The sequence below is a fragment of the Petaurus breviceps genome, unplaced genomic scaffold (genome assembly GCF_028583685.1).
Source record: "Petaurus breviceps papuanus isolate PSGF00001 unplaced genomic scaffold, PetGlider_PUasm1.0 220, whole genome shotgun sequence".
NCBI classification, from domain to species: Eukaryota; Metazoa; Chordata; class Mammalia; order Diprotodontia; family Petauridae; genus Petaurus; species Petaurus breviceps.
Genome location: NW_027185876.1, coordinates 14,654,698 through 14,676,783, shown reverse-complemented (window position 1 = coordinate 14,676,783; position 22,086 = coordinate 14,654,698). Strand labels below are relative to the sequence as shown.

The following is a 22,086-nucleotide window of genomic DNA, read 5'->3' as shown; positions in this document are numbered from 1 at the left end:
GAAGGAAGGAAGGAAGGAAGGAAGGAAGGAAGGAAGGAAGGAAGGAAAGAAGGAAGGAAGGGAAGGGATAGAAGGGAAAGGAAGGGAGAAAGAGAAGATGAAAGAAAGGAAGGAAGGAAGAGAGGGAGGAAGGAAGGAAGGAAGAGAGGGAGGGAGGGAAGGAGGAAAGAAGGAAGGAAGCTTCCAATTACATTTCTGTGGTCCAGACATTACAAAGACAACATCACAGAGCCAAGAAGTTCAACCATCCAATGAAAATGAAAGACACTGCATACAAATAAATGTTGATCCATCTGTTGATCACCTGGGTATCTGTTCTGCACCGGAATGATAATTAGAAGTGCTTACCTGAGGTTTAAAATACACTTTTCATATTGTTGTTGCTGTTTAGTCATTTCTGTCATGTCTGACCCCATTTGGGATTTTCTTGGCAAAGATACTGGAGTGGTTTGATATTTCCTTCTTCAACTCATTTTACAGATGAGGAAACTGAGGCAAACAGGGTTAGGTGACTTGCCCAGGGTTACACAACTAGTAAATGTTTGAGGTCACATTTGAACTCAGGCCTTCCTGACCGCCGGCCCGGTGCTCTATCCACTCTGTCACTTTGCTCACTTTTTCACGTACTTTTTCTCATTTACTCCCTACAACAGCCCTGTAAGGTGTGACTACTTTTGTCCCTATTTCACAGATGAGGAAGCTGAGGTTCCGGGAGGTTAATAAGTAAATTTACCTAGGCCACATAGTAATTAAGTGGTAGAGATGAAACTCAAAGCTCTCTCTCCTCCCTCAGAACTTTTAAAACGGATTTTAACAAATGTATCACTCAATGAATGGAGAAGACCATAGTGCTGGGACCCAGCTTTGGCAAGGACTTCTCAGACACGAACAGAAGGCTGTGCTCTGGGGACTCTGGACATGTTACTTCATCACTCATCAATCATGTACATTTATGTACATAAAGCCAAAGAAAGGAATCTTAAGAATGAGACTCTACTTCAAAGCTTATGAATGGCTTTGCTACCCAAAGTCAAACAGGAGCAAAGTCCCAACAAGAGACCATTCATCTAGCTGCTCCAAGAATTCAGTTCAATTTGGAGTTTTTTTGGCAGAGATATTGGAGTGATTTTCTATTTCCTTCTTCAACTCATTTGGAAACTGAGGCAAACAGGGTGAAGTGACTTGCCCAGGGTCACACAGTTTGTATGTGTCTGAGGTCAGATTTGAACTCACAAAGACAAGCCTTCCTGACTCCAGGCCCAGTTACCTAGCAGCCTTAAATTCTTAATGACCACAGATGTTCTCCACTTCTCAATTAGAAGTTCAGGGCCCTAATTATTAGGTTTGGTACCTGACTCTCACCTCCACCTGATGCCTCTGAACAGGTGGTACCTAGGGGCTCTCCCATGTACTCACTTTTCTTACAGCTGATATGAAGGTGGAGTGGAAAGGGCCAGGAAATATCCTGTTTCCTTGGCCTCATAGGATCGGATCACATGACTTAGAACCAAAAAGACAGGAGACATTAGAAGTGACAGAGTCCAAACCTTACCATTTTACAGTTCAAGAAACCAAGTCTGAGAGAAGTTAAATGACCTGCCCAAGGTCACTTGGGTAGTAAGCAGCAGAGCTGGCCTTCAGACTCAGCTCCTCCAACTCCAATTCCCACTACCCCACCCTGACTTTTTACATTTCCTCTTAGCATTGATTACCATCCCCACCACCTCATTTTAAATAAATTTTAAATACAAAAGCAGGTCACTGAAACTCCCTGCCCTGGCAAGGGAAAATAGTCTACATGGAACTCAGAGGAAAGACCACTTATGGCACAGAAAAAAAAAAAAAAACAACATGTTTTTCAAAATATATTTATATTTTTCTTCCTTAAAGAGAGCTTTCCTGAAGAAAAAAAAACTGATTGCCCCAGTTTTTAGTCTTCTCCCACCCACCCAAAACTCACTCTTTCTTTGTGTTAGCTCAGGAAAATGTAAGTCTCTTGAGGGCAGGGACTGTCTGTTTTGTCTTTGTGTCCCCAGTGCCTAGGCACAGTGTTTGACACATAGAAGACACTTTAATTGCTAAATCTGTAACCTTCTGGAGATCAGTTTTGTGGAGAGAAGCTCCCATGGTGCCCTTTGGTGGTGACAGAGGAAAGATGCTAAGCTTTGATACAGGACATTTTTTATGTAGTGGTAACATGTTTGCATTAGCTACATTTTTTCCCCCAGCATTAGTTCAGATTGCCCAAGTGTGAACATTCAGTACAAAGTGGGTTCAACTGATCCTATGCTCCGGCTTCTCCTCCTTAATGCAAAGGCATTTATGCTATGGATTCTTTAAACCATACTAAACTTCTATCTGAATTAAAAGAATACAGGAACGTGTTTCATACATGTCTTCCTGCATGTGAATGCTGAATGGATGCCCTTAGCTTTTTGCATAACAGAATGGCTACCTGCTTCCTATCCCACACTATTCTTGGCCATTTTTCTCCTCATCCTGACATGGATGTGGCCCCAGGATCGAACACGGGCTTTGGAAACTCTGCTGCTCACGCTCGCTGGGCTGTCCAATGTCTGGATGGAGACTCTGGCTCCTGGTGGCTGCCTTTGGCCTCACTTTTGAGCTTGAATGTTTAAAGCAAAACCATTCAGATCAAGAGCTTGTGTCTGTTGTTTCGTATTTAATAGGCCAGGTTTTCAGGAAAAGTTGACTTTACAAAGTTTCTATTAATACCCGTTTTAAGTCCTCTGGGTCATAGTGGATCAGGGTCTCATTTTTCCATATTCACAGACACCTTTGAAAGCTAGAACTTTAAAGCTTTGAAAAGAGCCAAGAGCAAATGGAGATGAGTAAGTGGGGTGACAAAGAGAGTCAAATCAGGTGATGCTGGAAGGTAGCCTCTCCACCCCAGGTGGTCCTAATGCTGTAGTCTCTTTCTCATTCCTCTTCTCTATCCCTCCCTCCCCTCTTTATCTCTTCGTGTATCTCTACCTCTGTCTCTTTCTCCTCCTTCCACATCTGTCTCTACCTGTCTCTCTCCCTCCTTCTGTCCATCTTTCTGTTTCTCTTGTCTCCTTCTCCCTCCTTCCGTCCATCTCTCTGTTTTTCTATCTCACTCTGCCTCTGCACCTCCCTGCCCCTCCTCTGTGTATGTCTCTCTCCCTTTCTTTTCCCTCTCTCTGTCTTTCTCTGTCTCTGTCTCTTTCTGTCTCTTGATTTCATTTTGCTTTGCAGAGCTTGGCAACCTGGATCAAGTTTCCCATCTAAAGACCATTTTCTACAAGAAGAACAAGGTATTTGTGGGCTTGAGGCTGTTAGGCCCAGGCAGACAGTGGTGACTTTGATATTTTTAGAGCTAGGAGCTGAGTGGTCAGTGACACTCAGTTGTGGGTAGAGACCCAAAGCTCTTGGGAATGCCAATTAGAAGCAATTTAGTTAAAATGGGGGTGTTAGAAAGGAAGAAGGGTTAGAACTTTGAGCCCCTTAGCTGATGTCACACAGACCTGTTTCTTCAAACCATTTACTGGTTCATGTAGGCACAGACCCCTTTGGTCTTCCCTGTGCATCACTAAAGGCAAAGATGCATCTATTAGCCATTTTTTGTGGGAGGCCAAATTGTACATATCTATTTCATGACTCACAGGGGTTGTATCCCTGGGATTCTCCACTTTTTTTCTTTCACTAAGCTCTAGGCCTTGCCTTCAGGCTAGTGCAATCAATCATCAGAGACCACAGGGGAACAGGGAGAACAGAAAAAGGTGTGGAATGTCCTCAAGCTCTACCAGCTACCTGGGAGCCACTGTCATTATAGGAGGCAGAAGGGGCATGGAGAAGGGTTATCATTCAATGAGAACAACAATAAAAATAGCAAGCATTTATATAGCGCTTTAAGGTTTGCAGAGCTCTAAACATAGGCTCTCTCATCCCCAGAACAACCTCGGGATGTAGGTACTATAATCACCCCCATTTTTTAACTTTCTTTTTTAAATTGTTTTTTTCATTTTTCAAATGCTTTATTAACTTCTGATTTACATCATTCATTTCTGCCAGATTTTGAGTTACAAATTTTCTCCCCGTTTTTCCCTACCCACCTTCCCAAAATAGCAGTCCCACAGGATATCCCCTCCTCCAATTTGCTCTCTCCAATATCTTCTCCCATACCCCCTTCAACTTTTCCAGTGGGGCATGGTGGATCTCTATGCCCCAGGGCCTGTATATCTTATTTCCCAATTATATGTAAAATAGTATTAACAATAATATATATATATATATTTTTTAAACACTTGATTTTAAAACTTTGAATTCCAGATTCATTCTCTTCCTCCCTTGTCACCCACCCTTACTGGGAAGATAAGCAGTTCAGTATAGGTTGTACATGTGTAGCTAATGCAAAATATTAACATAATAGATATATTGTAAAAGACTGACTATATTTCCCTCCTTCCTATCCCACCTCCCATTTGTTCTATTCTCTACTTTGATCCCATCCCTTTTCAAAAGTGGGTGCTTCCAACTTCCCTCCCCCCAACCTGCCCTCCCTTCCATCATCACCCCTCTTATCCCCTTCCCCCCTACTCTCCTGTAGGGTGAGATACCCTATTTAGTGTGTATTTCATTCCCTCCCTGAGCCAAACTCAATGAGAATAAGGTTGACCCATTCCCTTTTGCCTTCCTATTCTTCTTCATTGTAACCATTTTCCCTTGCCTCTTCTATATGAGATAGTTTACTCCATTCCATCTCTCCCTATCTCCTCTCATTATATTCCTCTCTCACCTCTTAATTTCACCTTTTAAGTATCATCCCTTCGTATTAAATTGGTCCTGTGCCCTCTATCTATGTATACCTATAAACATATATACACACATTCACATATGTATTCATACACCCCTATACCCTCCGATATAGACATATATGTATGTGTGTGTGTGTATATATGTATATATATACATATTCCCTTCAACTATTTTCATACTGAAAAAAGTTTCATCAGTTATAATTATCATTTTTCCATGTAGGAATGTTAATGATTCAACTTTGATAAGTTCCTTATGATTTCTTTTCCCTGTTTACCTTTTCATGCTTCTCTTGCTTCTTGCATCTGAATGTCAAATTTTATATTCAACTCTGGGTTTTTCAGCAAGAATGCTTGAAAGTCCTCTATTCCACTGAATGACCATATTTTCCCCTGAAACATGACACTCAGTTTTGCTGGGTAGGTGATTCTTGGTTTTAATCCCAGCTCCTTTGCCCTTTGGAATGTCATATTCCAAGCCCTTCGATCCCTCAGTGTAGAAGCTGTCAGATCCTAAGTTATCCTGATTGTGTTTCCACAATATTCAAATTGTTTCTTCTTGGCTGCTTATAATATTTTCTCCTTGATCTGGGAATTTAGGAACCTGGCTATAATATTCCTAGGAGTTTTCTTTTTGGGATCTTTTTCAGGAGGTGATCGGTGGATTCTTTCAATCTCTATTTTGCCTTCTGGTTCTAAAACATCAGTGCAGTTTTCCTTGAGAATTTCTTGGAGGATGATTTCTAGGTTCTTTCTTTTATCATGGCTTTTATGTAGTCCAATATTTTTTAAACTAAATCTCCTGGATCTATTTTCCAGGTCAGTGGTTTTTCCAATGAGATATTTCACATTGCCTTCTATTCTTTCATTTGTTTGGATCTGTTTAACAGCATCTTGATTTCTCATAAAGTTATTAGGTTACATTTGCTCCAATCTAATTTTGAAGGAATGATTCTCCTCAGTGAGCTTTTGATATTCTTTTTCCATCTGGCAAATTCGACTTTTTAAGGCATTCTTTTCCTCATTGCCTTTTTGAGCCTCATTTGCCATTTTAGTTAGTCTATTTTTTAAGGTGTTATTTTCTTCAGTCAGGCTGTTGACTCTCATTTAGTAATTTTCTTGCATCGTTCTCATTTCTCTTCCAAATTTTTCCTCCACTTCTCTTATCTGCTTCTTAAGGTCCTCTATGGCCTGTAACCAGCTCATATTTTCCTTTGAAGCTTTTGGTGCAGGAGGTCTGACTTCACTGTCTTCCTCCTGTTCCATGCTTTGATCCTTTTTGTCCCCAAAATAGGAGTCTAATATTGGATTCTTCTGTTTGTTTTGCTTCCTTTGTCTGGTCATGTTGCCACTCAATTACTTGACTTTTGGGCTTTTTGCCACAGTAGGACTCTGCCACCAGACAGGGGAGCTTTCGTCCCAAATGCTGGGGTTTTCTCAGCTGTCAGAGGTATTAGTTGGGTGCCCTCTCTGAGGTCTCTTCATGTTCTGGCAAGCTGGTCACACACCTCAGGACCTCTACCCTAGACCACAATCCAGATCCAAGCAGGTTAAAGCAAGAGCAATACCCCTCAGACTGGTTGCTTGGTCCCCCTACACTCTGGAGGCCAGGAGCTGAAGCTGCCACATGGCAGTGCCTGAACTGCAGACCTCAGTGGCTTCTTGCCCCAGTGGCAAAAGCCCATACACTCCCAACTACTGGTTCCCAAAGTCCACACTGCACTGATCTCTCACTTTGTCCTTAGCATCTATGTGTTGATAATTTTGGACCACCACAGCTGCTGGTGATCCAGAGTCCCTCCAGCTGGTGGTTGGTCAGGCCTGCCCTGGGGCTAAAACCTTGGGGTGGAGCTGGGCTTGGCTCCCAGAGTGCTGCACTGGCCTATGCCTGCCGGGCTATCCTCAGCAGGAGGTTAGCTTCTCTGTGTCATTTTGTGGGTTCTGCAGCTCCAACGTTTGTTCAGAGTCCCCTTTTATATTTATTGGAGGTGGTGAGAGCCAAAGCCTCAGAGGTCCTGTTTCTACTCTGCCATCGTGATTCCACCCCCGCAGATTTCAATCACCCCCATTTTACAGGCAAAGAAACTGAGATTGAGAAATATTAAGTGACCTGCCCAGCTTCACACAGCTAGTAAGTGTTTGAGGCCAAATTCAAACTCAGGTTTTTCTGACTCCAAGTCTATCACTCTATCTAACTGTCTTGTTCTGGGCTCAGAGCACACCTCATACATAAGTATATAACTATGCAATACTGGGAAAATAATATAGTCCTTTTTATTTTTTACTTTTTGGAGGGGGGAAGGTAGGGCAATTGGGGTTAAGTGACTTGCTGTGATAGTAATGGCAATTAAAGATTCCCCTGTATTGGCTTGGTTTTCAAATTGATTGTATTAAAACCCAGAGTTTGTTAATCCCACCTGTGGGATGGGCTTGTTGATGTGAAAAGAAAGTCCTGAAGTGGGAGGAGCTGGTGATGTAGATTTGGAGAGACAGGAGAGAGGCGGAAGATTTTTTTGGAAGCAGCACCTCGTGGAGAGAGAGAGACTAAGAGAATTGCTGGTGGCCGCTTTGAATTGCCCTGGACTTTTGAGACCTGCCCCCTGAGCTGCCAAGGACTGAGGAGACATGGCTGTTTTGCTGGTACTTTGTCTGTCTGTTTTGATGTTATTTTGCCAGATTTGTCCACTGGTGAAAGACTGTCCTTTTGTTGAAGAAGTCCTGGAACCTGGCTGTTCGCTAAGAAGGCCTGCGACTGTCCTGCAGACAGAGAGTGAATACTGTCCACTGGTGAGGGACAGTACTGTTGTTGCAGGGGTCTGGAGACTGTCCTGCAGACAGAGTGAATACTGTCCACTGGTGAGGGACAGTGCTGTTGTTGCAGGGGTCTGGGAGCCTTTCTGTTGGTTCAGAAGCCCTGAAGAAGGATTTTCTTGTTGTATGTTTACAGAAATCCTGGGAGAGGGCTTTGCTAATGTGTTCAGGGGTTCTAGGACTGTTCTACAGACAGAGGATAAATTCATGAAGGGACTGGCAATGTATCTTGGGGCTTTGCTAAGCCTTGTCTCCCCAGGAACTAAGATTGCTGAGAACTTGCCTCGTGTCAAGATGAAGAAAAGACCTCCATTTGGGTATTAAGTGCTGTGTTTAAACTTGATGTAACTCTGGGGTAGATTCAATTGTGATCCAGGGGTGGGGAACTTTTGACCTTATGTTTGGAAACTAATCTACATTTGAGAAGAGGGGCTTTGTGGTGGACTTAATTAAGGTATAGCCTAGGGGTGGAGAAGTATTTAGAACAGAGACTTTGTGATTGATTGAATGATTGGAAGGTCCTGGGGTGGGGTAGTACTTGGAGATTATTTAATCATACTTAGTAAATACTGTATTTTGAATGATGTCATGTTTTGATCTTCTCTGTTCTTGGTTTGTCACTAAATAAAATAGAGAGCACCTATGCTGGTATTTTGAACCTGGGAAGTTGCCTTCTTTTGGCATTACATTACACTTGCTCAAGGTCATATGACTAGTTTTGTGTTAAGTGTCTGAAGTTGGATTTGAACTCAGGTCTTCCTGACTCCAGGGATGGTGCTCTATTCACTGTGCCACCTAGCTGCCCAAATTACTTAGTCTTGATGACCTCAATTTTCTCATCTATAAAGTAAGGAAAATAGAATTTTCCTCACTGGGTTGTTGTTAGGATCGAATGACATATATGTGTTCACCTAGATAGATATCTAGACACACACATACACACAAACACAGTACTTTGAAAACCTTGAAGGGCTATATAAATATTAGCTGCCATGATGGACAGAGGGCACTGGACTGGAGTCAGGTAGGTCTGAGTTCAAATTTGTCTTCAGATACTTCCTAGCAGTATGACCCTGGGCAAGTACCTTAACTCTTGTCTGTCTCAGTTTCCTGATCTGAAAAAAAAATGAGGATAATACTAACACCTCACAGGCTTGTTGTATAAAATGGGATACTATCTGTAAACTGCTCTGTGAACCTTAAAGCACTGTGAAATGCTGGCTATCATTGTCAGCATCACCATCATTGTCTAAACTATTTTGCTCAAGGGGCCTGAAGGGGAATCTACCAAGGCATTTGAACAGACTCAGGAAGCAGACATGGAAAACCCAAGCTGAAGGACAGTGATGTAATATGCTTCAGCACTACAGATCAGAGGTTTTTAGAAAGAACTGGGCCTGGATGTGGATCTAAAGGCAGCCTAGTGTAGAGGCCAGACAATATAAAAGGCAGAATCAGGTGTTGCAGTACTTTCCCCATATTGCATAGTAGGCATGTGGTGAATAAGTTTTTGGGCATTATAGATAGTGAGTTTGCTGCAGGAAAATGAAACGGGACAGAGAGGCTGCAGCAACTCAAATGATAAATAGTCTAGGGGGATATGAATAGTCAGTTTTCAGAAGAAAAAAGCCAAGCTATCCATAGCCATATAAAAATGTACTAAATCACTAATACCTTGAGAAAAGGAAATTAAAACAACTCTGAGGTACAGCCTCACACCCAACAGGGCAAATTTGACAAAAATGGAAAATGACAAATGTTTTAGGGGCTGTGGGCAGCTAGATGGCACAGTAGACAGACTGCCAGGCTTGGAGACAGGAAGACTCATCTGAGTTAAAATCCAGCCTCAGACATGGTCTAGCTGTGTGACCCTGGGCAAGTCACTTAACCCTGTTTGCCTCAGTGTCCTTATCTGAAAAATGAGCTAGAGAAGGAAATGGCAAATTGCTCCAGTATTTTAGACAAGAAAACCCCAAAGGGAGTCATGAAGAGTCAGAAACGACTGAAATAACTGAACAACACTACCACAAGACATACAGTTTGAGATATCTAGTAGGCATTTAGTCAGACACAACTCAGATAATTGAACAACAACAAAGAGGCACTGGGGGAAGGTACGTACATCAATGCAATGTTGGTAGAGTTGTGAACTGGTCCAGTCATTCTATAATTTGAAACTATGCCCCCCAAATCGATTAAACTGTAAATAGCCTTTGACCTAGCCTAACCCTCCAACTCCATGACCAAAGAGGAAAATGACTCATATGTACAAAATATATTTATAGTAGTTCTTTTTGTGATGACAAAGAGCTAGAAATTGAGAGCATTCCCATCAACTGGAGAATGGCTGAACAAGGTAAGGTATACAAATGTGATGAAATAATATTGTGCTATAAGAAATGATAAAGGGGATGGTTTAAGAAAAACCTTCGGAAGACCTGTATGAACTGATGAGAAGTGAGCAGAACCATGAGAATAATGTCTATAATAACAATATTGTAAAGATAACTTTGAAAGACTTAGTAACTCTAAGCAACACAAAGACTAACCACAATTCCAGAGAACTCATGATGAAACTTGCTAGCCATCTCCAGATTGAAACATGATGGAGTCTGAAGGCAGATTATGTGTGTATATGGATGTATACATACATGTATATGTACACACACATATTTTGGTCATGGCAAATGCAGGAATTGCTAAGGCTTCTGTAACTATTTCCTTAATTATTTTAAACTCAAGTATGTTCCCCTCTAGTGGTTGGTAGTGTAAAAAAATTCTTAAAAATCCTATAGGAAGGTTATATGCTGATTTCAGGGAACAGGGTCAGAGGAAAGGGAATCATCCTTAGTTCTCACCACAAACAAAGCTACATGGGAAGAGTTTCAGGTCAAAGGGAGAATAGAAAGATAGTGGTGGGAGGAAGAGATACCAATGAGTGAAACCCTAGGACTTGCTGGTGAGAGAAAAGAGGTGATCATGGAATTCCAGTCAGATTGCAGGCAGCACAGGAGGTATCAAATTTTGACAAACTGCAAATAAAACAATGGAAAATAATATTGCAGTCTTTGGGAGTTCTTGCTGCCTTGGAAACTGCATTAAATGAGTGTGGAGTGCTGAATTCGAGGAGGAAAGAAATAAATGTTTGTTGAAATGAGAATGTGGATATCTGTACTCCAATAAACCATCTTACTTGCTTCTCTCTTTCTTTCTTCCTTCTTTTCTTTCTTTTTCTCTCTCATCCTTTCTTCCTTCCTCCCTCCCTCCTTCCCTTCCTCCTCTTCCTTTCTTCCTTTTTTGACTTTTTGGTCTTATTCCAAATGGCTGCCTTGAGCCCCAGAAATATTTTGTAACCCATACAGAACTTTATACCATATGATCTGGTCTTTTCAGTTTCCAAATATGCAAAGTGGGGATAATTATATAGCCTATTCTGTCTAACTCACAAAAATGCTTCTGCAGAGGAGGAGGGGGACTGCTTTTTTCTTTTTTTGGTGTGTCCCCAGTGCTTAGGACAGTATTGGGTATAGAATAGGTGCTTAATAAATGCTTCTTGAAATGAAATTAGGTTCTTTACTTTTCTTCATCCCTCTCCCCAATCCAACTAATTACCCAGGCTTGGGGAGTCTTCCTTTATAATACCTTTTGCACCTTCCCTCTTCTCTCTACTTACATGGCTGAAGCCCACATCACATTCCACTTGGATGATGGCAATCACTATTATATTAGTTCTCCTGTTTCAGTTCCCTCTCCAATTCAGTCTATACACTGTTGCCACAACAATCTTTTAAAGCACATGTCCCATCATGCCGTTCTCCATATTCAAGAATCCATAGTGGCTCTCATCATATCAAGGATCAAACTAACTCCTCAGCCCAGCATTTAAACCTCTTCCCAGTCTGATTTCTGTCTATCCTTTTCACATCTATTTTATATGACAATGACTACCACCACCACCACCACCACCACTACTACTATTACTACTACTATACATACCCAGAGTAATTCCATTTAAGTAGGCTTTCTTCAAGCCTGGACTCAGGTACTCCCTCCTCTTGAAAACCTTTCCTGCTCTCCCTCTTTGTTAGTATTCTCTCTCCATTGTTCCTTCTTTAGATTATCTTCTATTTTCTTGCATAACAGATATATTTATGTGCATTTACTTATTTATCCCCTAGCCTCCAGTAGAATATAAGCTCCTTGAGGGCAGGGACTTTATCTCCGTATGCTCAGTGCCTGTCATAGCACCGTGAACATCACATATATACTTAGCAAAAACTTCTTGAATTTTACCTCTTTGAGTCTTCCTGAATTCCTCAGGACTAGAAAGGAAAAGCAGATTCTAGGGACCAACCTTTTTTAGGTTCTGAAATCCCTTTATCTGTCATTGCAACAAGTTATAAATATGGTGGTGTCAGAGGCTAGATGTCTTTAAACTGTCCTTTTTTCTCATTAGCATAGGAATTAGACAAATAGAAATGGATGAACATTTTCCCAAAGTAACTTATAGAATAATTGCAAGCTATGAAGTTAACTCATGAGGCATTGCTCAATTTTCAGACTGAAAGCTATATTATTCAACTAATATTAATTGAGCAGCCATTAATATACCATTATTAGGCATCAACTTGAACTCAAGTTGAGAACTAAACTGGCAAGCTGGGTGCGTGTGTGCGCACACGCTCTTTCTCTTCCCCCCCCCCCCGCTCTCTCTCCCACTCTCTCTCCCCTTTCCTCCCTCCCACTCTGGTAGGTCACTTAGATAACCTCAACCCCATACACATATGCATACACAAACATATACCTCCAAAGCTTGCACAGTCTATAAATTTCATAACAGAGAAACACTAACATTTTTAGTTGGCTAATGTTTAGAAAACAAAATGTATTTCATCAATCACCTCTTTGAACAAACCCATTGTCAAAGAGAAAGCCTGGGTTTTAGTCATGGCTCTGTTACCAGCTAAACTACTGTGTGATCACAAGTCATTCATTTTATCTCCATGGGCTTTGGTTTCTTCATCTGCAAAATGAGATGAATCTGATGGCCATCAAGGTGATTTCTACGTCCTCTGATTCATAGGATCATAGATTTAGAGCTGGAAGCATCCTTTAAGGTTCTCTGATCCAACTCTTTCATTTTATTTTATTAATACTTGTTAATTTTTATTATGAACCTAAAAGCAATAAAAAGATATTTCCATATATATAGTGGAACATTAAGAGGATTGTATGTCAAACTGTGAATCTCCACTTCATACAGCTTGCTTAAAAAAAAAAAAAGAAGATATACATTCCATGCATTATCTTTAGAATTGCCCTGCTTCCTTCTGAATTTCTTTCTGTTCTTTTTGGTACATTAAAAAAAAAACCCTACCATTTCATTGACTTCCTTTTTTGGGATAACAATTGCTAACTGAGCCTTTTCTCCCTTCCTGCAGCTCTTCAATAAAAAAGAAGAAAAATCCTTGTAAGAAATAGGTAGAGTTGAACAAAAGAAATCTATAAAGTTGAATACATTCAAAAATTCAAAAATCTCTTTCTCTTTCTATACTTTGGGTCCATCACCTCACCCATCCAGCAAGAGATGAGCACTATGTTTCACCTTTGGTCCTCTGGAGACATGGCTGATCATTGCATTGATCAGAGTTCTTAAATCTTTCAAAACTGTTTTTCTTTACAATGTTCTTGGTCTTAAATAAACTGTTCTCCTGGTTCTGCCCACCCCACTTTGCCTCAGTTCAGACTACCCAAGATTCTCTGAAAAAAAAAATGTCCCTTTCATCATTTCTTGTGGTGCAACAAGAATTCATTCCATTCATATACCACAATTCATGCAGCCATTCCTGTTCTCTTCTTTTCTCTCTAATTCCTCCTTCTGGATCAGGAAGTTTGTTTTGCTTTTGATTATTCCCTCCCAAGTATTATCCTCCCTCTTAACTCCTTAATTTATTTCCTTGTTGAGTGTGATGTATTTCTGCTGCAAACTGTTTGGGTTTCTGTATATATGTACGTTGAGTAGTTCAAATAAGAGTGAGGTTTAATTGATGCTGGCTCCTCCTACTCCACATTTCTGAACACTTTTCTTCTCACAAAGCCCAATTATGACCGCAACTTTTCATTGTATGCTATGATTACTATTTAAACTGAAGCAGTTTTTAAGTTTTTGATGGAGTATGATCTGATTGCCTCTATTCAGGTAGCTATCTTGGTCAGAAGTCCCTTCCTTATAGTGATGGGAAACTGAGGCCCACAGAAATTGAGTTTCCCAAGGTCATATGGGTATTGTGTAGCAAACCTGGGATTCAAACTCATGCCTCTGACTCTAAATTCTGTCTGTCCTGGGGATAAATTGCCCATCATCCAATGGTTCTTGAAATTTTCCTTTTCTCCCACATCAGGAAAAATGAGAATCAACAGAGAACTGTGCCAGGATTTGAGGAGAGGTGCAGTTAGGATAAGAAACATCCCTACCCTTCACAAGACTCATATCCAGAGGATGCCAATGACTTATGCTATTCCCTGATTGTGACTTGTTCTAACACTTTGAGGATCTATAATTTTGGCAACAAGCAGGCTGTCCTCTATCAATGGAAGTCACAACTCCTTGTAAAATTTAAGAATTTATTTAAATCTATTTAAGGCTATTAAGAATAGCAACAGCAACCATTTATGTCATTTTAAGGTTTGCAAAACACTTGCCATACATCTTCTCATTTGATCCTGCCAGTAGCCCTATGATATGGATGTTATTATCAAACCCCTTTTACAGATGGGGAAACCAAGACCAAGGAAGGTTGAATCATTGCCCAGGATCACACACAGCTAGCTACAAAGTGTCTCAGGCAGGATTTGAACTCAGGTCTTTTTGACTCCATGTTCAGAACTCTACCCATTATACTATCTGGCTGCGAGGTCTTGAAAGTTGGTGTGAATGATCACCCTGTGTAATGAGAATCTCCAAAGTTAGCTAGGTTCATTCTTGGAAAATAGACCTACTGTTCATTTCAAGGGACATGATTGAAACTTGATAACCTTGATGGTTAATAGGCTCTCCCAGAGTTCATGCTTCACTGACAGGGCCTTTGGGAATTCAGGGCCAAGGCTGTGCCAGGATGAGGCATGAGAAAAGGACTTTGGTGGAGGAATCTGCCTTGACCCTCAGCTACCCTGCGACCTTGTTTACCACCTATGCCCTGATCTCTGGAAGGACCTTGATATTGCTGGGGAGTCTCTGCCTAGGGGGCAGTGTTTGCAACTTGCCAATGTTCAGCATTGCTAAAAAGTTTCCTCATTCAAAACCAAAGCCAAATGGTCTGTTGAAACAAAACCTGGTTGACCTTTTTCATCTCAGCAGTTTCTCTGATAGATTTCTCACTAATAAATGCACATTATAAGTTTTAAAAACAAGCCTCTTCTCTGAAATCTGGGCCTGGCTTCTCTCTTTTAGGTCCTACCAGGCAGATGATTGATCCCTTAGTAGACTAATCATTATCGTTGAAAATCCACTGCCAACTTAAAGCCAGCTCAGCAATCACCCAGCTGCTCCAGCTCCCACCTCCCCCACCCCCAATCTAGCAGGAAGAGCATCACCAGAGGAAATGAGCTCTCCCCACCCAAACCAATTGAGTCCTGATTGCAGGCCAAATTATTTCAAGGAGCTGCCCATGCAGATAATAGAAGAGATTATTACGGCTGATATTAATCACCAACACTTCACGCACTGATGCTCTGATAAGCAGGAAACGACAACCCCTCTTAATCAGGGCAGACGACTGCTGTATCCTCGATGGGCCAGGAGCAGAATGACAGGAGGGCACCTTCCACTCAGGTCTGAATGACAGAGGTCACACATAGCACAGACTACACAGCTTCACAGAGAAGGTTTAGTCTGAGGCAGCAAGTACCCCCAGCTTTGTGCCGTCAAGGTCGGAGAGACTCAGCAGGAGAACCTGTCGGGTGCTCACACCATCACAGGCTTCTATGGTGCTCACACAAGAATCCCATCTACAGTGTCTTTCTAACACTGGTCACATCTGACGAGGCCACACTGGGGGTCAGCATTAGCGTGTGATCTGTTCAGTAGGACATGCTCCCTCATGAATCAATGCATTTTAAACAACATGAAGCCAGCAGGGTAAAATGGAAATGGCCTGGGGTTTTTAAAAAGTAGGAGGATCCGTGTTCAAATCCTCACCCAGCTTGTTGTGACCTTGGGCAAGTCATTGAAACTTTCTTGGCTTGTTCTCTTACTGTACAACAGGGATGGGGGTGAGATCGTTCCTTTTTTATTTTAGACTTAAATGCACAATAAGAAAAGAAAAAGAAACATTATAAACAGAGAGACCATTTCTAATGTCCTTTTCATTTCACTCTTTCCAAGTTCCTCCCAACTCTTCCCTTCCCCCAAGTCCTGCTAGTTCCTTCCCAATGTGATTACATCCCATAACAATTTTATCATGTGAGTTGTCTCTCTTTATCATGTGAATCCCATCTCCTTAGTACTTCTACTAAGTGGAACTTCGGTTATCTTTAAAAGCTTGGTATGAGAAAACAAGATAACAAATGTCAGGGCAGTTTCTGTTCTTCAGAGGATCAGTGGCTTCCATAGGGCAGCCAGTGGCTCACTGGATAGAGTATCCAGCCTGGGGTCAGGAAGACCTGACTTCAAATCTTCCTTCAGACTCTTAACTAGCTGTGTGACCCTGAGTAAGTCACTTAACCCTGTTTATCTCAGTTTCCTCATCTGCAAAACAAGCTGGAGAAGGAAATGGCAAACCAATTCAGCATTGTTGCCAAGAATATCCCAAATGGGGTCATGAAGAATGAGACATGACTGAGAAGTGAACAAAAAACAATGGGCTCCAATCCAAGATATAATAACATTAGAATGGCTACAGCTGTTCTACATGCTACAATACTACTGCACAGGGGTTGGGGAATAAGACAATTAAACACATTTAAGGGATTTCCACTAGGGTAAGACTTACAGTATAAGCAAATCCATTATGTGCCTCTTAACAGGCACTGTATAATGGTGTCTTACTTGAATATTATCTGTGTAAGAGTTGGACAAGAAATCCAATCCAGAGTTCTACCTGCAGACCACATTCTTTCTGCAGAGACATCCCTGGGGGACACATTTCTCCTAGGGCCTGTACGTCCTCTAGGTCATTTCCTCATCTTCATGGCCCATGTCCCTTCTTCCCTCATTTGGTATTTTTATCTCTCCCAAGGGTAAGCTCCCCTAACCAACAGCACCTTAAAAATGAATATCCGGAAAGCTCGCTCCCCACCCTTCCCTGATTTTCCTTCCATTGTTTAACAATTTATTTCTCTTTTCCAGTGTGGACACCAGCCCTCACCAACATCACGAGGGCTGTGTGAAAAGGATCCCTGTCAGGGCTACAAACAATTCACTCTAATGCATGGCTGTTGGCCAAGTGGCGCTGTGAAAGCCAACTCCATGAAGAATCAGGACCTCATTAAGGTGTAGGTGAAGGAAGAGGAACACACATGGGACAGGACTGACTGGCCCCAGTGCTTTGTGATGGACGACCGATGTGCGGCGGGGGGGAACAGAAGGTTGCCTCAGGTCTCTAGGTAAAATGAACCCTATATTCTGGGCTGGCCTCCAAGATCAAAGGGTGAGGCAGGAGATTTCCAAAGGCTTAATTATCAGTTGAAAAAAAGGGGATACACCCTGCCCTCCTTTTTTTAAAGTCCTGTACAATATTAGTGAGGCAGGACAGGTGTTTACAAAATTGTTTGGCCTCTGTTAGAAAGTCTACTGGTTCTGTGTGCCTTCCCAGCCCCACCCAGCAGGATTAACTGATAAAGCCATGAAAGCAGTAACACAACACAGGATGCTTCAGTCCATCACAGTTGGGGGAGGGGGGTTGTGATCACCAAGGGAGAAAAAATAGTTTATAGTTAGACTCTTTTGATATTAGAACTGAGGAGGATCGAAGCTAGCCTCTTTGTTTCACAGACAAGAAACCAAGCTAAGAGAAATGAAGTGATTCATTTAAGGTTCGTCACTCAGGCCAGGATTAAAACCCAGATCTCCTAAATACTAGATTGGTTCAGGTACCTAGTCAACAGAGTTGTTTCCTGAATATTTTTTAAATTTAATTCACTTTTAAAAATTAATCTAAAATTAATTAATTTAATTTTTAATGTTTTTAAACTGGATGATTCATGGGTAGGGTAGGCAAGAATAGCTCCATGGACCTTTGCAAGCTGTCACCTAGTAGAATGTGGAGATTTCCAGTCCAAAGGAATTATTTAGGAAGACAAGGTAACTGACTCACCTAATGTCACATAGGAGGCTCCTAAATCAAGCCTGAATATTTTGTGTTCCAGTTACTGAGTTGGGTAGGCTCTACCAGGCATGGCTGTGAAAGCCACATGCCTGACCGCAAGCCCTAGATTCGAATTACAGAACAAGGCTGAAATGTCACCTTAGGAAAAGGTCCTTAAAACTCATCTCAGTCTTGTTCTTGCACCTGTTCCCAATGCAGAATTCTTTTTAACAGTCTATAGCATCATTGAACATACTTATGCAGGGTTGTGTTGGTAATTATTTAACAAGCAAGCAGATCTCCAAAGGGGCGAAAAATCATGTATGCATGGCATCCTTTTAAGTTTGATCTGCATAATTAACGTTTTTTCTCCATCATTTTCTTAACAAAAGAATAAATCAAGCCTTAATTTGTAGCATTTGCTGAATTCCTGAGGTGTAAATACACTGAAAATTTAACAACTAGCAGCTAGGTGGCACAATGGATAGGGCCTGGAATCAGGAAGTTCTAAGTTCAAGTATGGCCTCAGAGACTTACTAGCTGTGTGACCTTGAGCAAGGCATTTCACCCTATTTGTCTCAAAATGATCTGGAGAAGGAAACAGCCAACCTCTCCAGTATCTTTGCCAATAAAACCCCCAAAGGGGGTCATGAAGAGTGAAACATGACTAAAAAAAATGACTAACAACAATGACCCAGGGTGAGTTAATTAACCTGTCTGCCTCAGTTTCCTCAACTGTAAAATGGGGATGATAATAGCATGTATCCCACAGGGTTGTTATGAGAATCAATCCAGATATTTGTAAAGCACTTAGAAGAGTGCCTGGCATATAGTAAGCCTGCTAACAAATGCTACTTGCTTTCCCTTCTCTTTGAGCCCGCACAGGTTAGCTCCAGCCCACCCCTGCTTGTGGCAGGATAAGAACATAGGATTTAGAACTAACAGATCGTTGACCCCAAAGCACTAATTTCACAGGTGAGAAAAATGATGCCCAAGTTTACTATGTAATCTAGCCCAGGGTTATCCATGTAGAATGGAGCAGAGTCAGGATTCAATCCAGAGACACCTCCTTCAAATCCAGGGCTTTTCCACTAACTCACACCACCTTTCACAAACAGACTGGACTGAAGATAACTTGGGTAATGCTGAGATGAGTCAAATGGGAAATAGTCAAGAGGAATCTCTGCTGTGTCTGACAGCCCACCTTTAAATCTTGGGAGCCACCAATAATGCAGCAAGGCATTGTGGGACTGGGCTTGCTCTGGACACACGGGAGGACAAAAAATAATAATTTAAAGACCTCATTAGAATACCAGCCCCATCCCTCCCCTTTTACCTTCTTCTTAGACTTAAAGACATTACATCTGAAGATGTTGCTGGAACCGTCTCTGGCGATGTAACTAAAGATCTTCAGATCCTGAGAATCGTGAGAGACGTAGAATATCCTACAAGGAAAATAAACAGAGAAGTTAAGCACCCAGAGAAAAGGCCTGACTCCTCCAACAGGAAGGAAGGTCAGGCTGAAGAACTTCCTTTCCCCACATGTTCCACAAGGAATAGAACATAACAGAGTTGGGGGAAAAAAGGGAATTAGTAATGACCCTCAGCTAGTGGTTAACATTTTCCTGATGATTTGTGGGTGAGGAGATATTTATTTGCAGGTAATAATTTGTAGGAGATCATTAAAATTAAATAAATTTGTAGGAGATAATTTATTTGTAGGTGAACGGATTGGAGACAAGTTGGGTTACCTTGTCAAAGAAAGGAAGTAGAAAACAGTCACAGAATGGTAGAGTTAACACAGATTTAAGAGATGATTTAATTTAATTCTCTCACTTTATAGGAAAAGAAACAGGGGCAGCTAAGTAGTATAGTGGATAGAGCCTGGAACTGGAGGCAAGAAAACCTGAGTTCAAATTTGAACCTCAGATATTTACTAGCTGTGTGACCCTGGGCAAGTCACTTAATCTCTGTCTGCCTCAGTTTCCTCAACTGCAAAATGGGTAAATAGTAGTATCTACCTTGTTATGAGGATCAAATGAGATATATTTGCAATGTTTACTACATAAGCATCTGGTATATTTGTTGTTCAGTAATTTTCAGTCGAGTCTGACTCTTAGTGAACCCATGTGGGGTTTTCTTGGCAAAGATAACTGGAGTGGTTTGCTATTCCTCCAGTTCATTTTACAGATGAGAAAACTGAGGGGGAAAGGAATAAATGACTTGCTCAGGGTCACACAGCTAGTAAGGGCCTGAAACCAGATTTGAACTCAGGAACATGAGTCTTCCTCACTCCAGATCCGGCCCTCTATCCATTGCACCACCCAGTAGGCACTTAATGCTTAAAAAAACAAAATAAAACAAAACCCCCAAACTGATGGGGGTGGGTTTGGGGTAGGGAAGAGAAGGACAGGGGCTTACCCAAAGTTACAAAGTGAAATAGTAGCGGAATGAAAGTTAGACCAAACAGAAAGCATGTTCATTAAGAAAAGGTTGTAATCCAAGCAAAGGGTGTCATAAAGTAAATAAAGTTTACCCTTCTTTCTAACTTGGGGAGGAGGGGGATCAGGGTGAAGGGGAACAGACAGACTCCTGTCTGGGCCACCTAGTCCCCAGTTATGCCATTAAGAAGCTAACTGGTTTCTTACATCCAGGGAGCTAGAGAAGCAGCTATGGTGGGTTACGCAAGTCAAAAGAAAGATGTGCATCGTGCCCCCCATCTCCTCAGAGCCTGAGAACCACAGAGCCCCTCAGGATTGCCTCTCTGCTTCCCTTTAAGTGGCACTCACCCTCTCAGTGAGCTTCCACGGTGGCCCTGCCATCTAGGGTGGGCTAGCCTGGTTTATTGCAGAGAAAAAAGTGAGATGCCCAGATCCTTCAGTTCAATGAGGCTTTTAAAGAGAGGTTTGAGAGGCTGTTTATATAACAGGTAAAGTCAGAATGCCCTCCAGCTGCCTGGCCGGGCTCATTCCACCCCCACCTCCCAGTAGGGAGAGGGTTGAATGGCCATGGAGTTGTCCTCAGAAAGTTCAGGCCATAAATTGCTTCTGTGACAAAGCCATCTGTCTGTGCGCATTTCTCTAAGGCATTTTTCCCTCAATAATAAAGCAGGACATAACTTATTTTTAGAATGATAAAATAGCCCCCTTTCCTTTACATAACCTGACAACAGCAAGCCAAATCACAACCAGAGAGAGACAAGTTAGGGAGCAGCTCAAAGATGGCTGGTGATGATGGGTGGAGAAACACACTGAAGTCCTGAGAGAAAAGAGCAATGGCTTCAACAACCAAGGCCAACTATCCTCTGGTGCTTTTATTCTGCAGGCAACCTCTGCCAGCTTTAGGAGTCACAGAGCATAGTATGGGAAGGAAACAAGTATTTATTTATTAAGCTCCTACTATGTGCCAAGCTGTGCTGAGCACTTTACAAAGACAATGAAGAAGAAAACTTGGGCCTTTTATACTGGCCTGGGAGGAGGGCATGTTTACAAAGTCACTAGGTCTGTGTATAGCCCCCATCCTTCCAATGTTAACAAGAGGGCCTTCCTAACTTATGACTCTGGACTTTGGGATCAAAGACATGCTGAGTGGCTGGTATTATTATTTTTGTTCTTGAGTTAAGTGATGTCCAATGGAATGGTTTGTCAATTCCTTCTCCAGCTCATTTTAGAGATGAAGAATTGAGGCAAACAAGGTGAAGTGACTTGCCCAAGGTCACACAGCTAGTACATGTCTGAGGCCAGATTTGAACTCTGAAAGATGAGTCTTCCTGACTCCAAGCCCAATGCTCTATCCATTGCACCACTTAGCTGTCCCATGTTATTACTAGTCACCCACAATGTGCTAAGTGCCTACTATATATTTTCCTCACAAGAAGGCAGATTTAATTTGTTCAGTTTGTTTTTCACATGGAACTACTCTTCTTGGAGTTTTTTATTTATTATTTTTTAATGCCCCAAAGACAGAAATCTAGATTTAAAGCCAATAAGAGAGCTATGAGCGTGAGCTGGCATACTTTTAAGACATAGCAGCACTGAAAGCATGTAGCTAGTGGTTGAGGTGAAGCCAAGGTTAATCTTTACCTTCCCAGACCAAGGGCATTTTCAGCTAAGCTGATGACAATCTCTGTATGGGGACAGCCATTCTCCCTGATTCAGAGATCTCTGAAGACTGCT

General features: G+C 41.7%; 1 protein-coding gene across 4 annotated transcripts in view; it reads right to left on the bottom strand.

Moving 5' to 3' along the window:
• The window catches only part of NOS1AP (nitric oxide synthase 1 adaptor protein), a 401,227-nt gene that overhangs the window by 66,141 nt on the left and 313,000 nt on the right, over positions 1-22,086 (bottom strand). For all 4 annotated transcript variants that reach the window (XM_069094646.1, XM_069094650.1, XM_069094647.1 and 1 more), the window contains exon 5: positions 19,248-19,356. In XM_069094646.1, coding sequence (XP_068950747.1) covers positions 19,248-19,356 — 109 coding nt within the window. The remainder of the gene's footprint in view (positions 1-19,247; positions 19,357-22,086) is intronic.